The following is a 14413-nucleotide window of genomic DNA, read 5'->3' on the forward strand; positions in this document are numbered from 1 at the left end:
ATTTGCCTCTTCATCATACAACATGATTCGAAGTGTTGGCTCATATAATTCAATGGGAAGCACCGCCTCTGTGCCATATGCCATAAGGAATGGAGTTTCACCGGTTGACCCCTTCTCAGTAGTTCTGATGGACCAAAGAACGTGAGTTAACTCTTCTGCCCAAAGCCCGCCTGCCTTCTCGATCTTTTTCTTTATGCCGCCTGAGATGAGCTTGTTGAAAGCTTCAACTTGACCGTTTGCTTGCGGACGGCCAACGGATGCAAAGTAGTGGGAAATCCCTTGATCTTGCAACCAAGTCTTTAGGACAGGCGTTTCGAACTGGGGGCCATTGTCAAAGACCATTGACATTGGTACACCGAACCGGGTGATGACATTTCTCCAAATGAAGGAGATGACATCCTTAGTTTTGATGCCCTTTACCGCCTCGGCCTCAACCCACTTGGTGAAGTAATCAATAGCCACTAAAATGTATCTTCTGCCGCCTGGGGCAGGAGTGTATGGCCCCAAAATATCCATGCCCCATTTTGCAAAGGGAATTGGGCTGTGAATAGCTGTCAAATCAGTTGCCGGCTGCCTTATCAGCCGGCCGAACCTCTGGCACTTGTCGCATCTTTTCACCAGATCTAATGCATCCGCCTCTAGTGTAGGCCAAAAGTATCCTTACCGCCGGGTTCTTTTGGCGAGGGTCCTCCCGCCAATGTGAGATCCACAGAAGCCGGCGTGGAGATCTTCCAGTATTTCCTTGCCCCGTTCTGGGGTAACACACTTGAATAGCGGCTGCAAGTAACCCTTCCGGAACAGTTCACCTTTGTGCATTGTGAAGCTTAATGCTCGTCTTTTAAGAGCAGCTGCTTCGGATGAGGTTTCCGGTAGAGTGTCGTCTACCAAGTAATTCCGGATGGGGTCCATCCAAGTGGAGCTTCGATCTAGAACTCCAATGGGGTCATGTTCAATGCTTTTCTTTTCCATGACTTCCCAGAAGACTGATCTAGGCGTATCACATGTGGCGGAGGATGCAAGTTTGGATAGTGCATCCGCCTGATTATTCTCGGATCTGGGTACTTGACTTAGGTTGAATTCATCAAATGCCCCAGCCTCCTCTTTGACCGCCTGTAGATACATAATCATCACCGGATGGGTGGCCTCGTAGTCACCGTTGTACTGGCTAACGATGAGTTGGGAATCTGAGCAGGCATCAACTTTCCTTGCCCTGACTGCCTTACACATGCGTATACCGGCTAGCAGGGCTTCGTATTCAGCTTCATTATTCGAAGCTTGAAACTTGAATCGTAGAGCATACTCGTATTTGTCCCCCTCCGGAGAGTGAATAATTACACCCGCTCCGCAACCATTCAGCGTAGAGCTCCCGTCTACATAAACCCTCCAAACTTGATCAGTTTTATCCGGCTGTATTGGCCTCGTCATTTCAACGATGAAGTCGGCAAACGCCTGACCCTTCACTGCTCGCCTGGGTTCGAAAGTGATTTCTAAGCTTTGGATTTCCACAGCCCATTTAATCATTCTTCCGGATGACTCTAAAGTGGTCATAGGCCTTTTGAGCGGCTGATCAGTGTAAACGGTCACCGGATGTGCTAAAAAATACGGTTTCAGCCGCTTGACTGCTTTGAACAAAGCCAGACCGAATTTTTCGATCATGGGATAACGAAGTTCAGCATTCCGGAGGACATGGCTTATAAAGTATACCGGGAGCTGATTGCCGTCTCTCTCAGCAAGGAGGACGGCGCTCAAGGAGTGATCCGAGACGGCCAAGTACATGTAGAGAGCCTCCTGGGGTAGGGGACTCACCAATCTTGGCAAAGAATGCAGGTGTTGCTTCAGCCGTTGAAATGCCGCCTCAGCCTCTTCACCCCACTCAAACCTTGACCTCTTTTTGATTGCTTGAAAGAAATACAGGCACTTGTCACCTGACCGGCTGAGGAATCTCCCCAATGCCGCCAGGCAACCGGTAAGCTTTTGAGCCTCCCTGACGGTACGTGGCGACTGCATGTCAATCACCGCCTGTACTTTGTCCGGATTGGCCTCTATGCCCCTCTGATCAATCAAAAATCCAAGAAACTTCCCGGACTCAACTCCAAAGACGCATTTTTTTGGATTTAACATGACTTTATGCCGTCTGAGGGTGGTGAGAGTTTCTCGGAGGTCGGCTAGATGATTCGCCTGCAGCTTTGATTTGACAATCATATCATCAATGTACACCTCCACGTTCCTTCCAATCTGATCATAAAAGACCGAGTTCATCATTCGCTGGAAAGTAGCAGGCGCATTCTTCAACCCAAACGGCATCACCGTGTAGCAATATAGCCCTTGATCTGTGACGAAAGCCGTCTTCTCTTGGTCTTTCTTCCACAAGGGTATCTGATGGAAGCCGGAATAGGCGTCCATGAAACTCATCAGGGCATGGCCGGCTGTAGAGTCTACCAAATGATCTATCTTTGGAAGCGGGTAGCTATCCTTTGGACAAGCCCTGTTGAGGTCCGTGTAATCTACACACATCCGCCAGGTTCCATTCGGCTTTTTCACAAGGACGACATTGGCTACCCAATCCGGGTAGTAACATTGCCGGATGAATCCAGCATCCAAGAGTTTCTTGACCTCGGTTGCTGCCGCCTGGGACCTTTCCTCGCCATGGTTCCGTTTCTTTTGCCTGACCGGCTTCTTCTTAGGATCCACAGCGAGTCTATGTACAGCAAGATCCGAACTTACACCCGGCATCTCTTCTACTTCAAAGGCAAACACATCTTTGAACTCCTTCAGCAAAAGGAGCAAATCTGATCCCAAACTTTCAAACGCAGCCGTTCCAACCTTGACGGTTCTGTCTGGCCGGCTGTCTTCAAGGACAACATCAATTATTTCTCCAGCCGGCTGAGGGCGAAGGACGTTTGTCCTCTCCCCGAACAGTGATTGCTATTGTTTCTCCTTCACAGGCGCCAGTTGGTCCGCCTTCCTTTTTTTACCGGCTGGCTTTGTAGCCGGTAAGCTTTGATCACAGTCGTCAAGTTCAACAATTTCTTTCTCTTGACCGCCTGTGTCAAGCGTTGGTTTGATGTCCGAGAGGTAACACTCTCTCGCCATCTTTTGGTCCCCACTCAAGGAACCGACTGTGCCATCATCCCTTTCAAACTTTATCAACATTAGAGATGGGATGATGACTTCCTTTGAGAGGTTAAGGGTTGGACGGCCAATAATCAGATTGTAGGCAGTCAGCTCTTCTACAACAAGAAACTTGACAACCATATGCCGGCCCTTACCCTTCTCTCCGAACCGGATGGGTAGATCAATCATGCCCACCGGATGTACTACTCCTCCCCCAAAACCTACAAGAGGGTATGAGGCCGGAAGCATGCTACTGGGCTTATACTTGAGTTTCTCCAAGCACCGGTAGCTGATGAGGTCGGATGAGCTCCCGGTATCAATCAAGATCCGGCCAACTCTTTGATTGGCGATTTTGCACTCGATGACTATGGGGTCATCATGAGGCCACCTGACCTCGCCCCTATCTCTCTCGGAGATGTTAACTTCTGGAAATGAATATTCAGACGACTGGCCCTCATCCACTGAGTTGACCAGTTTCCGAATGTTGTCTTTTGTGCCCCGGATGGTAGGCCCACCTCCCGCAAATCCACCGGCTATGGTCAGGATGGTTTCCTCATCCGTATCCGATTGAGTAGCCATCTTCTTTGGGGGTGGTCCTCTTGCTTGTTTAGGAGTACCCCTTGACTTGGAAAGATAAGATTTGAGAGCCCCCTCATCAGCGAGCCGGTCGAAGAGCCGCCTGAGGCTAAAGCAACCCTCAGTGTCGTGGCCAATTTCCTCGTGAAAAAGACAATATTTGCTCTTATCCCGGGCGCTTAGAGGACTCTTCATAGGAGACGGTTTTTCAAGATTCAACCGGTCCTTTACTTCGTTGAGAATGGAGGCACAGTCCTTGTTGAACTCGTACTTTGGCACATACGGATCCGACCTCTTCCTTTTCTGGAAAGGTTGTCCGGATGAGTCTGCCGCCCATACCCCCTTTCTCTTGTCTTCCTTTTTGGCCGACTGGGTAGGCCGACTCTCTTTTTTATCGGATCTTTTGTAATCCGTTGGAAGTTTAACAGCACACAATTCCACTGCCTGAATGTAGGCCTCCGCCTTCATGAGCGCCTCGTGAAGAGTGGAGACCCTCCCGAAATTATTGATGCATCCGGCTGGGAGGTTACCAAACCAACGTTGAGCAATCCCTTTCAACGTAGCCGGGAAGCACCGACACCATGAGGCGTCATCCAAACCCTGCAAATACATCAGGTTGGTGTATGCCATAAGGTGATCTTCCGGGTTGGTGGTACCGTCGTAGGCGCCTACCAACACGTTTTTGATTTTAGACGGCTGGGTCATCTCGGTGATTTCTCTAGAGAACGCCGTTGGCTGTTCCCCAAGGTTGAGCAGCCGGAGCTGCCAGTCCATAGGCTGGACGGGCGGCTGATGCTGCCCCCCGAAAATACCTGCATGTGCATAGGGGGATCCAAAGGGCGTATACGGTGTTCCATGCACTGCCGGTTGGATCATATGGGGGCCGGATCGAGCGGAAACCTCGCTCGTCCGGCTGTCATTGTTTGTTCTCGAGTGCCTTCCTGAGGTGGCATTGAAGCTGTCTCGAAAGGTCGATGTTGATGCCGACTCGGATCGCTGAGTCTTTTTATCTTGGATTAGCGTTCGGGCGTCAGAATAGACTTTCTTGGTTCCATCCGGCTGAATGTGCCGGACGGGCTTTCTGACTCCATCTATAGGAGAGTGCATCTTTGAGAAATCAAAGAGCCTAGCCGGCATGTTTGACTTCGGATGCGGGGTAGATGCTCTACCCTTTACTGTTTTGGCTGTCTTTTTACCGTGACGCCTTTCTTCCGCCTGACCCTTACGGGGGCCGGCTGTATAGTCCAGAAGGCCTTTGATCTCTCCTTTGAAGCTCATCATCATATTCATGAGCTCATCTCTGGAGACTGGGGAGTCTCCAGCGGTAGAGGTTAACCCAAGCGGCCCCCTAGTTGGCTTGCTAGGAGCCGCCTGGTTCCCTTCCCGTTCTCCCTTATCTTTGGAACGGGTGTTCTTGGTCCTTAAAGAGCCATCCGCAGCAGTGTAGGCTTCCAAGTCATAGTTATCGGCTGTATCTTGGTCCGAATGGACCTCAACCTCCCTAGTAGGCAGATTGCCTTTACCAGGTAGTATAGGCTCAGATGTCATCTAGAAAGTACTCTCCCCACAGACGGCGCCAGATGTTTGGGGGTATTTTATGTCCTTCGGGAGAGTTACAATTTCCTAGCAGACTTCCTTCTTACGCCTGTACCTGCACAAGTAACGGAGACTCCGGATGGGGGTGGGAGTTCCGCCTCCGAAGATTAAGTTAGTATCTTTTCGAAGTGGAATAAGAACAATAAAAGCTTCTCGGTTCGAGAGCGTTTCAGTAGGTTTGGGCTTTGTTTGTTTTTTGTGTGGTTGCAATTAATGTGTGTTTTTCATAAATGAGGTCTACCCTTACTATTTATAGTAAGGGAGAACTGTACCTCAATTAGGGTATAAGAGACACGTGTCGCAAAGGGATTGGGCCTTTGCAGACCGTTGAAAGATTGACACGTGTCAAGCCTTTATTGGGCCACGTGTCTTAGGGTATTTTCACCCTAAACATCAGTCATCCTTCTCCTAAATAAAATTGACTCAGGCAGCCCACAACCCAATGCACACTATTGTGTGTCCGTGTAATGCCTAGGCTACATCGTGTTTTTGTCATTTGTGGCTCCGTCTTACTTTCTTTGTGATGGTTTGAAGTATGACACAACCCAATGTCATCTTTAAAAATGTCTTAAAAATTGAATTATAAGTTACATACTGAGTGAATAAGATTATTTTGGTGTTAAAATAAATAAATAAAGATTATTCTAGATAATTTATGACTATAGAATTCTTAATCTCTTATTTAGACTTCAAGTCCAGCGTATTGGCCCCAAAACAAATCACTAAAGTGTAAAAGTCAGCCCAGTTTTTTCACGCCAACATTTCCACATTTTTTTTGGCTGAATTTGTCTCTAGTTTAATTATTATACTACCTCCGTTAATTGTTTTGTGCAACTTTTGCCATTTTGGGATGATCGGAGTTATGTGCAACTTTCCATTTTCTTACTATTTTTAGTAAAAAAAAAGGTGGAAATTACTGAATTACCCTTACTTAGTCCCTTTTTATTTTTTAATTGTTACCCTTAGTCTAACTTAATTACACTAACCTTACATCTACTCTAATCTAATCAGATTCCCTAAACTAATGACTCCCTCCATTTATTACCCCAATTCCCACTCACATCCTCAACCACCTACAATTAATTGCGATGATTTGCCTCCTCTATTTCTTCTGGATATTTCTACTGATGAACCCTAGTTCATCATTTGGGGTTTCTCTCTCTCTCCTCTTCTTCTTCGATTTCACACTTCCTCACTCCAGATCTAAACTCCTCTCCTTCTCTCTTTTTCAACCTCACATCCTCTATCAACCATGATAAACCTAGATCCGTTGAAAGAAGCTTACATGGCCACCAACGACAAGGGTGAAGAGAACTTGATCTAGCATCTCATACACTGCTTTGAGACTGGTTCACCCTTCCCTGGTGCTTTCTACGAGTCCAGTGAAACGGGTCCCTATTGTACGTTATACATGTATCGGGCTCTGGGTCAAGTGCTGAAAAGTGTTGATAAGGAAGAAAAAAAAAGAGGGAGGAGGGAGAGGGTCAGTCCCGTAGGAAATCCCTTGATTTTTCTGAGATTCAGGTGGAAATGGTGGCGGAAACTGGAGAGGGGAGTGCGGCTCCTCCAAAAAAACCTAGATCTAAGAGGGAAAGGCCTCCCTTTAAGGTGCGTGCTACTCGGAAGGCGGCGCGTGCAGCGTTGCGAAGGATGCGTGGGCTTCCTGATGAGGAACTCATCGTCCTTTCATCTGATGAGGAGGCTGATGAGGCACCTCTGTCTCTTGAACCGGAATCTGACTCTAGTTCTATTCCTGTGGTGCACTGCTCTGTGAGGCGGCTGAACCCTAGGGTTCAACCCTCCGATTAACTGCTCTCGTAACGATTCCTAACCCTAATTTCTTTATTTTAAATTTATGAGTCCCTCTTACTTGATTCTATGCTATATTGGTTATTTACTTGTGATTATGAGTCCCTGTTACTTGATTCTATGCTATATTGGTTATTTACTTGTGATTATGTGCTGGGTAATTGGTTTCAACATGATGAATTGTTGTTGTTGGTTAATTGAAGGTGATGATGTTGACGGGTTTTTTGAGTTATTGGTGATGTTGGTGGATTGTTTGGGCTGGTTATTTATGTTGTTGGTGGATTGTTTGGAGTGGTTAATTGTTGTTGGTGGATTGTTTGGACTGGTTAATTGTTGTTGTTGGTTAATTGAATATGGATAATTGTTGTTCTTGTTGGTTAATTGGAAATGGATAATTGTTGTTGGTGGATTGTTTGGACTGGTTAATTGTTGTTGTTGGTTAATTGAATATGGTTAATTGTTGTGTTGTTGGTTAATTGGAAATGGATAATTGTTGTTGGTTAATTGGTTGCTCTTTTCTACTCTGAAAAGTATTGGTAATTTGTTGGCCCTAGTTATATTATTGGACTGTTCTGTGGAGATGGTTAATTGATTACCTTACTGTTGATGGTGGTCTATTCATGATGTTGGTCTCTACTGTTGTGTTGGCTATATTTTGGGTGGAGTATGTATATCTTTGTTTATTTATGATGTTGGTTGATTGTTTGGACAGTTGTTGTTGTTGGTTTATTTGGCATGAATTACTTATGGCTTGAAAAGGGAATTTGATTGATGAATGATGATGCTACCTAGTTACTGGTTTATTGTGGTGAACTTCTGATTTTTATGTCTTGTTCTCAATGATCAATTGTGTAGAGAACAGTGGTACATGTTTGAGTCCCCCTTTGCTGCTTGTGTATTACTCAGTAGGGAGTCTCAATATTATTCTGAGTACATTGTTTAAATTGAAGTCCATATGATGAAGGGACTAAATTGAATTACAAATTGAACAAGTTATTTGCTCCAACTATCACAATAATGGGATGGTTGTTGAGGTAAACTTGTTTAATTTGTTGTATTCAAGATTCAAGTATTCTTCTGATGGATTGTTTTTCATACCTCATAATGCATTCATTCCTTTCATTCCATTCAAAATGTGGCTACAAAAAGCCTATTACACAACAACTAACATATCACTGCCTTAGTGGTCTATCACATTATCCATTACAAAATACACCTAACCACATAGTCATAAACAAGACTAATAAAAATAGTGCCCAAAAAAAGAACTACACACTGTAGATGGTTATGTGTGGCAGTACATGTTGATGTTCTGAGTCTGTTTATTTCCTTGACTTAGTCTGCATCCACCTCCATGTCCTCCTCTGCATCATGATTACCTTGAGATGCTGGCCTAAACATTGTGTTTAGATACTCCACAGCCTCTGTTACTACTTCCTCCTGAACATGCACAACATTTGGCAGAGTTCCCAGATTTTCTAGCTTTTTCTTGTTCATGTGTGGGATTTTGTACTTGTTACCTCCTTCTGCTTTCAGTATCTTGATCATGCATCTCTGTAAAGTGACCCAAATGTACTTGTTCACTTCTGGTTTGAAGGTGTTATATGACTCAATAACTTTCTCAACAAGTTCATCTACATTTTTGGGAAAGGACTGGTACTGTAAAGATTGAATAGACCTAAACAATCCTAAATCCAACACATTTAAATCTGGTGATTGTGCTGGCTGGAAGACAAAATGTATGTTGAATCCATTTGATGTTGTTGCTGCAATAAACTCATCATCTGTAGGTATTTGATGTGGTCTTGCATTATCCCACTGAATAATTACATTCTTAGGCTGACTTTCAGGCCACTTAGAAATTATAGCTGGTATAACTTTGTTGAGCAACATTTCTCTAATGACTTCTCTGTTTACATTTTGGAGTGCCTTTGTGACCATTGTTCCTACTGCTCTGTTTTTACTTGATTTCTTAGCCCTCTCTTGAACTGTAAAAGGGAATATTCCATATTTCCCATCATGAATGAGTTCCCCATTAGTCCCATAAAGTGGTTTCCCAATTAGTGCCATGAACATGGCCTTTAACTTAAACCTTCTTGATTATTGTGCCATGTATGGATATTCTTCACTTGGAAGGAGATAAAATCTCCTCTTGTCTGGGTTCAAGTAGAACCATTTCTGATCAATGTGTATTACTCTGTCCATATCTTCAAATGTTGGGTCCTCATTTCCTAAGACAGGATTAATATGAGATAGAACCCACTTCATTCTTGCTACTTTATGGTCAGATGAAAGTGCTGGCTTGTTACTTGCAGTATGTGTTCTCAGCCTCCCCTTTTTCTTCAAATAATGAAGAGTGACATGAGAAATATTCAGTGCTGATGCATAAGACCTTTCACTCTGCCTTAAATGAAGGGGCACTGACTGTAGAAATTCATTTGTGAATTCCCTTGGTTTTGGACCTGTTCTGCCTATTTTCTTAGACCTGACATCAATCAAATTTCCCTGAGCCATCTGTTTTTTAATGTCAGTGAATATCCTTGTAATTGTTGATTTGTGAACATGGAATTGAATTGAAAGTTTCACTTTATAACCTCTTGGCAAATTACCATCTTGCATTTTGCACAACATTGCATCAACAATCTGTCTTCTTTGTTGCATTGTTAGTTGTTTCCTGTTAATGCTCTGAGTGCCTTGTTGGTCATCTTGCATGCCCTGAACTTCAGCTTCTGGTTCTGATACATGAGTCCCATTTTCTGTATCATCCTCTTGCTGCATATTCTCATTTTCAGAATCGTATTGCTCAATGTCTTCATCTTGCATCTCCTCCTCTACATCAAAGTATAATTCTGCCAACTCTTCCTCTGTCAATAATTGGTCAACATCATAAAACAGAGATTCATCAAACTCTGCCATGGCTGGTTTTGTACTTGTGTGTTTGCAGATTGCTTTAGCTGTTGATGGGCTAGCTGATGATGGTTTTTGAGGAGATGAAGCAGCCCTTCCTTTTGTGTAGATAAAGCAAGATGATGACGGTTTTATGTGAAGATTTTGTGCAGCACTAATTAAATTTTTTGACTAATTATGGGCTAATTTAGGGTGCTTAGTGCTAACTTTTGGCAAACAATTTCATGATTTGGAAAACAGAATGTTTGTAATTAATGGTGGAACATTTATTGTCTTTTGGTAGTTTGGGGCTAGTATTTATAAGCCTCTAAAACAATGAATGGAATGTGGAACTTCTTATGCAATTTAAATGACAAGCTGTTTTTTTTTTTAAATCTGTTGGAGGGAATTAAAATCCCACCAAAAAAATTCAAACCTTTTGAATTTTGGCTGAAAATTTCGGTGGGTAAGTGATTCCCTCTAAAAGCGATTGATTTCCCCACCAAAACACATGGGGGTGGCCTACCATTATCTCTCCTCCCAACTTTAATTACTTTTACAAATCAATCCTTAATCTATACCCCTCAAATTTTGCATTGGTAACCGAAAACCCCCTCAAAGTTGCACAAAACAATTAACGGAGATAGTATATTTTATTTTATTTTAACTTTTTTTTTCTTCTTATTTTTAGACAATCACACACTTTACTTTCTTTCTTTTACTCCATGTTTTTCCAGATAATCCAATTACTCTTTATCCATCACATTCACATATGTTGAGGAATATTTGGGCCTCATCCACCGGCCATCATTATTCAAATGCCCAATAAGGTACAATATAAGTGTTTTTTTTTTTTTTTTTTTTTTTTTTTAAATTACATATAAGAAAGAATAATTTCTTCCAAAATTGCATTTTTATGAAATTTTGCAACAATCTTCTAGCTAGGAACTTTTTTTTTTTCTTCTTACATGTTAACCAAACACAAATAATCTATAGTATATGTAGCCCAAATTAAATTTAAAATAATCAATTCCACAATGAAATGATACAATTTGACTTTAAGCACTATTGACATAACTTGCTTTAATTTCGTTTTGTGATTTCGTGGTAAAGGGTCTTTTCAAGTTGGGAGGGTGGTTACTGGTTAGGGACTTAGGTGGATGGTAAGGTAGCAAAGCTGGTGATTATAAGATGGTTCTTGACAAATTTTCCTATTTATAAAAATTAATCTTAATTCAAATAATATTTAGCCTTTATAATCTATCTCTGCCTTTCTAATATCACCTTCAAAAACCTATCATTTCTCTTCTGAATCCTTTATATTGTGTTTCCATTGCCAAAATCTTCAAAGATTCACCAAAATTTAGCAAAAAGGCGCACCAACCATAATAAAATCATATTATGTTGAGCAATTTTCTGCACCCAAGATATAGTTGATCATTTTTTCAAAAAAAAAAAAAAAAAAAAAAAAAAACAAAAAAAAAATCACTGAATAATTTACTTGCTGTTGCTTGATATAGTAGATCCACTGATCCATTTATCTATCACAGAGATCGGCGAAGACAGAATTAGCTGATGATTGCTTAACAGCTTTGCATGATCATCTTCTGCAGGGGAAGGCATTGGTGTGTTACCAATATGCATTTTCACAACTTCCTCTGCAGCATTATGTACCATTTCTTCTGCCTGCAATGCTTCATAATCCGCGCTTTCAATCTTCTTGAGAGCCTCTAAAACCTCATCCATCGATGGCCTGAATTCTTTATCATGCTGCAGACACTGGAACGCGAGTTCTGCCACCAAAATAGTCATCCTTCTAACCTTGAAATTTGATGCAAACCCGAGCTGTGGGTCTACTAACTCATCAAATGCACAACGTTGGATTCTGTTCATTGCGTAGTTAGACAAGTTGATCTCAAGTCTATGCCTGTCCATATCGATTGCAGGCAGAGAAGATACTAGTTCGATGAGGACTACTCCGAAGCTGTAAACATCACTCTTATTTGTCAGCTGATAACACTGGTGGTACTCTGGGTCTAAGTACCCTGGAGTCCCCTGTGGTGCTGTTGACACATGAGTTTTATCTGTTGGGAAGAGTCTAGAAAGCCCGAAATCAGCAACTTTGACACTGAAGTTGCTGTCTAGGAGAATGTTGTTTGTCTTAACATCGCGGTGTATAATGTCTGTAGCATGGAGATAAGAGAGTGCAGTGGCTGTTTCGATTGCTATTCTCAGTCGAACAGGCCATGGAAGGAATCCTGATTTTGTGTTTTCACCGTACAGGTGATCAGCTACTGTCCCATTTTCCACGTACTCGTATACAAGGAGGAGTTCCCTGCTGTGATGTGAAGTGCAGCCGTGGAGTACCACGAGGTTATTGTTTCTCAAACGAGTAAGTATATGAATTTCATTCATAAAATGTTCTAATCTTTTGTAGTTCTTCTCATAAAGGCGTTTTACTGCTACTTCTCTTCCATCATTTAGCTTCCCTACATGCAAAAATTTGATTGTAGTATATACTTAAAGGGCCAGTTCTTTTCACCTTAAAAACACGAGTTATAAGAAAAATAAATTCAAATAAGGAAAAACAAGTTTTATGTTATATATGTTTAAACAAGGGCTAATAGATTCAGACAATTATTCTTTGGCTAAATGACCGAAAACTTAAGGATGTTCTGTTTGGGACAACTGATGTAAATTCATGCTTACCGTAATAAACAGTTCCAAAGCCACCACTACCAAGTTCGTTAGCTTGATCAAAATTTTCAGTGGCCTTTACAAGTTGAGTGTAGGAGAAGAGTGTCACGCCATAGAATTTGCTTCCATATTCAAGGTCTGATGCACTACTGTCAAGAGAGGTACACCGGGTTCTGAAAATCGAGTGACCAGTCTTCTTCTTCCGGTACCAGATGGCTATGCATAATACTACAAGAACAAGTAAAACTCCTCCAATGCCTGATCATTGGTTAGTAAGGTTATGTCAGTTAATTAATAGGATCCAGCAGCTAAATTCTTATCTAGGTACAGGGTAAGTAAATATTGAATTGGTCTAATTCAGAGAAAATATTGAATTACCTATACCGATTTCCGGTCTTTTCTTCTCTGCAGAAAAACAAATGAATTGTCAATTTGGTTACATATAGAGCTATGTATTGATAGATGAGTATGAAGTTGTTAAAGAAACGCGCTAGAGTAGTACAGGTATAACCTCATATTGGTCATATAACCTGACTTGGGATGTTACAGTGAAATTCTTACTTTGGTTAGTGCCAATTTGTATCAATAATGCATGCTTACAACAAATTCAGGGTGTGGCAGGAACTGACCTGATTGAGACTTTTGAGAGCACTCGAGTTGACGAGGTCCATCCCAGCAATAGCACACAAACTTATCTGGTTTTTGGCTTGATGATCCGCATCTGCCACCAGACTTCTCACACTTAGAACACGCTGTGAAGTTGGCGTTGTACTTCATCTCAATCATCAGCCAATTTTTTGAGGCATTTTTACTTTTGGGTAGCTCACCAAATTCTCTCTTGACAACCGGAAACGTAGCATTATGCTTACAAGAGCACGACTGATGACTACTTTTCCACTGCTGATATCTGACGAGTTGTCAAAGTAATAATTATCAGCTGAATAACTGGAGCCATAAACCAATCTGGAGCAGTTACAAGACTTGGAAAGATATGCGGAGCAGCTAGCAGACTTGGAACAATTATGATATATGCTGATGTTCCTATAATCAACGGTCGGTTTAAGAATCGAAAACCAAGTTGAATGGCTCGTGTGATTGTTGGAACAACAAGTGTGTAGTGTGTGAATTTTGTGAAAAAACTCAAAGTCCCACATTGGTGGGAAATGAGAGTTTTACTCTCTTTATAATATAGAGAGTGGGCTAAAGGGGTGTGGCCCTTGGGCTACCCACATTTTGTGGAGAGGGAGGACCTATATGGTAAACCATATATCACGCGCGCTCGAGCCGAGCCGGGCTGGGTCGGGTTTGGGTTATTAAACAAACTTAATTTTTGTTACCGGTTTGGTTAATATTCAGTTACAAAACGTTTTACTGTTTTGGTTTAAATTTGTCCGTTACATTGCTTGATTCTCGTTGCTGTTTCACTGATTTAATGCCTTGATTCTTGCTTAACGGATACACTAATTGCAGTAAACGTTGCTAATCTTTCTCCCGTTTTCATGCTTAAGCTGTTACGTATCTTTACCTATAAAAGGACGGTTCCAGCTTTGTTTTTACACACACGAAAAAATACAGAAAACCACTTTGCAAAATATATTTTCTCTTCCTCTCAAAACAGTCGAGCAGTTTCTTTCTGATTTTCTGGTGTTCCGTTGTCCGGTGGTTCGGTGCAAAACCGCCGGTATTTTATACTTGTGAAAGACTGTTTTATCCTGGGGGCATCCGGTTTGGTACG

The 14413-nt window shown here is 42.3% G+C and overlaps 3 protein-coding genes across 3 annotated transcripts; all 3 read right to left on the reverse strand.

The window, feature by feature from the left end:
* Positions 1-8430: 8430 nt before the first annotated feature.
* Positions 8431-9165, reverse strand: LOC110737253. The gene has a single exon (XM_021917609.1). The coding sequence runs from the start codon at positions 9163-9165 to the stop codon at positions 8431-8433; it is 735 nt and encodes a 244-aa protein (XP_021773301.1).
* A 30-nt stretch (positions 9166-9195) lies between these two features.
* On the reverse strand, positions 9196-10011 carry LOC110737265. The gene has a single exon (XM_021917614.1). It carries the CDS (start codon positions 10009-10011, stop codon positions 9196-9198), a length of 816 nt encoding a protein of 271 aa, XP_021773306.1.
* A 1127-nt stretch (positions 10012-11138) lies between these two features.
* On the reverse strand, positions 11139-13800 carry LOC110740244 (LEAF RUST 10 DISEASE-RESISTANCE LOCUS RECEPTOR-LIKE PROTEIN KINASE-like 1.1). Its single transcript, XM_021920734.1, has 4 exons — positions 13308-13800; positions 13057-13083; positions 12691-12936; positions 11139-12470 (listed from the first exon to the last, which is right to left on the reverse strand). Exons 1-4 carry the CDS (start codon positions 13462-13464, stop codon positions 11479-11481), a joined length of 1422 nt encoding a protein of 473 aa, XP_021776426.1. The 5' UTR covers positions 13465-13800; the 3' UTR covers positions 11139-11478.
* Positions 13801-14413: the final 613 nt, after the last annotated feature.

The sequence above is a fragment of the Chenopodium quinoa genome, unplaced genomic scaffold (genome assembly GCF_001683475.1).
Source record: "Chenopodium quinoa cultivar QQ74 unplaced genomic scaffold, ASM168347v1, whole genome shotgun sequence".
Classification (NCBI taxonomy): Eukaryota; Viridiplantae; Streptophyta; class Magnoliopsida; order Caryophyllales; family Amaranthaceae; genus Chenopodium; species Chenopodium quinoa.

Coding starts and splice junctions, on each gene's coding strand:
- LOC110737253 (XM_021917609.1), bottom strand. CDS start 9,165: ATGGCACTAATTGGGAAACCACTTTATGGGACTAATGGGGAACTCATT.
- LOC110740244 (XM_021920734.1), bottom strand. CDS start 13,464: ATGATTGAGATGAAGTACAACGCCAACTTCACAGCGTGTTCTAAGTGT. Junction 13,084..13,307: donor CTCTCAAAAGTCTCAATCAG/GTCAGTTCCTGC, acceptor GTTTTTCTGCAG/AGAAGAAAAGACCGGAAATC. Junction 12,937..13,056: donor AAGACCGGAAATCGGTATAG/GTAATTCAATAT, acceptor ACCAATGATCAG/GCATTGGAGGAGTTTTACTT.
- LOC110737265 (XM_021917614.1), bottom strand. CDS start 10,011: ATGGCAGAGTTTGATGAATCTCTGTTTTATGATGTTGACCAATTATTG.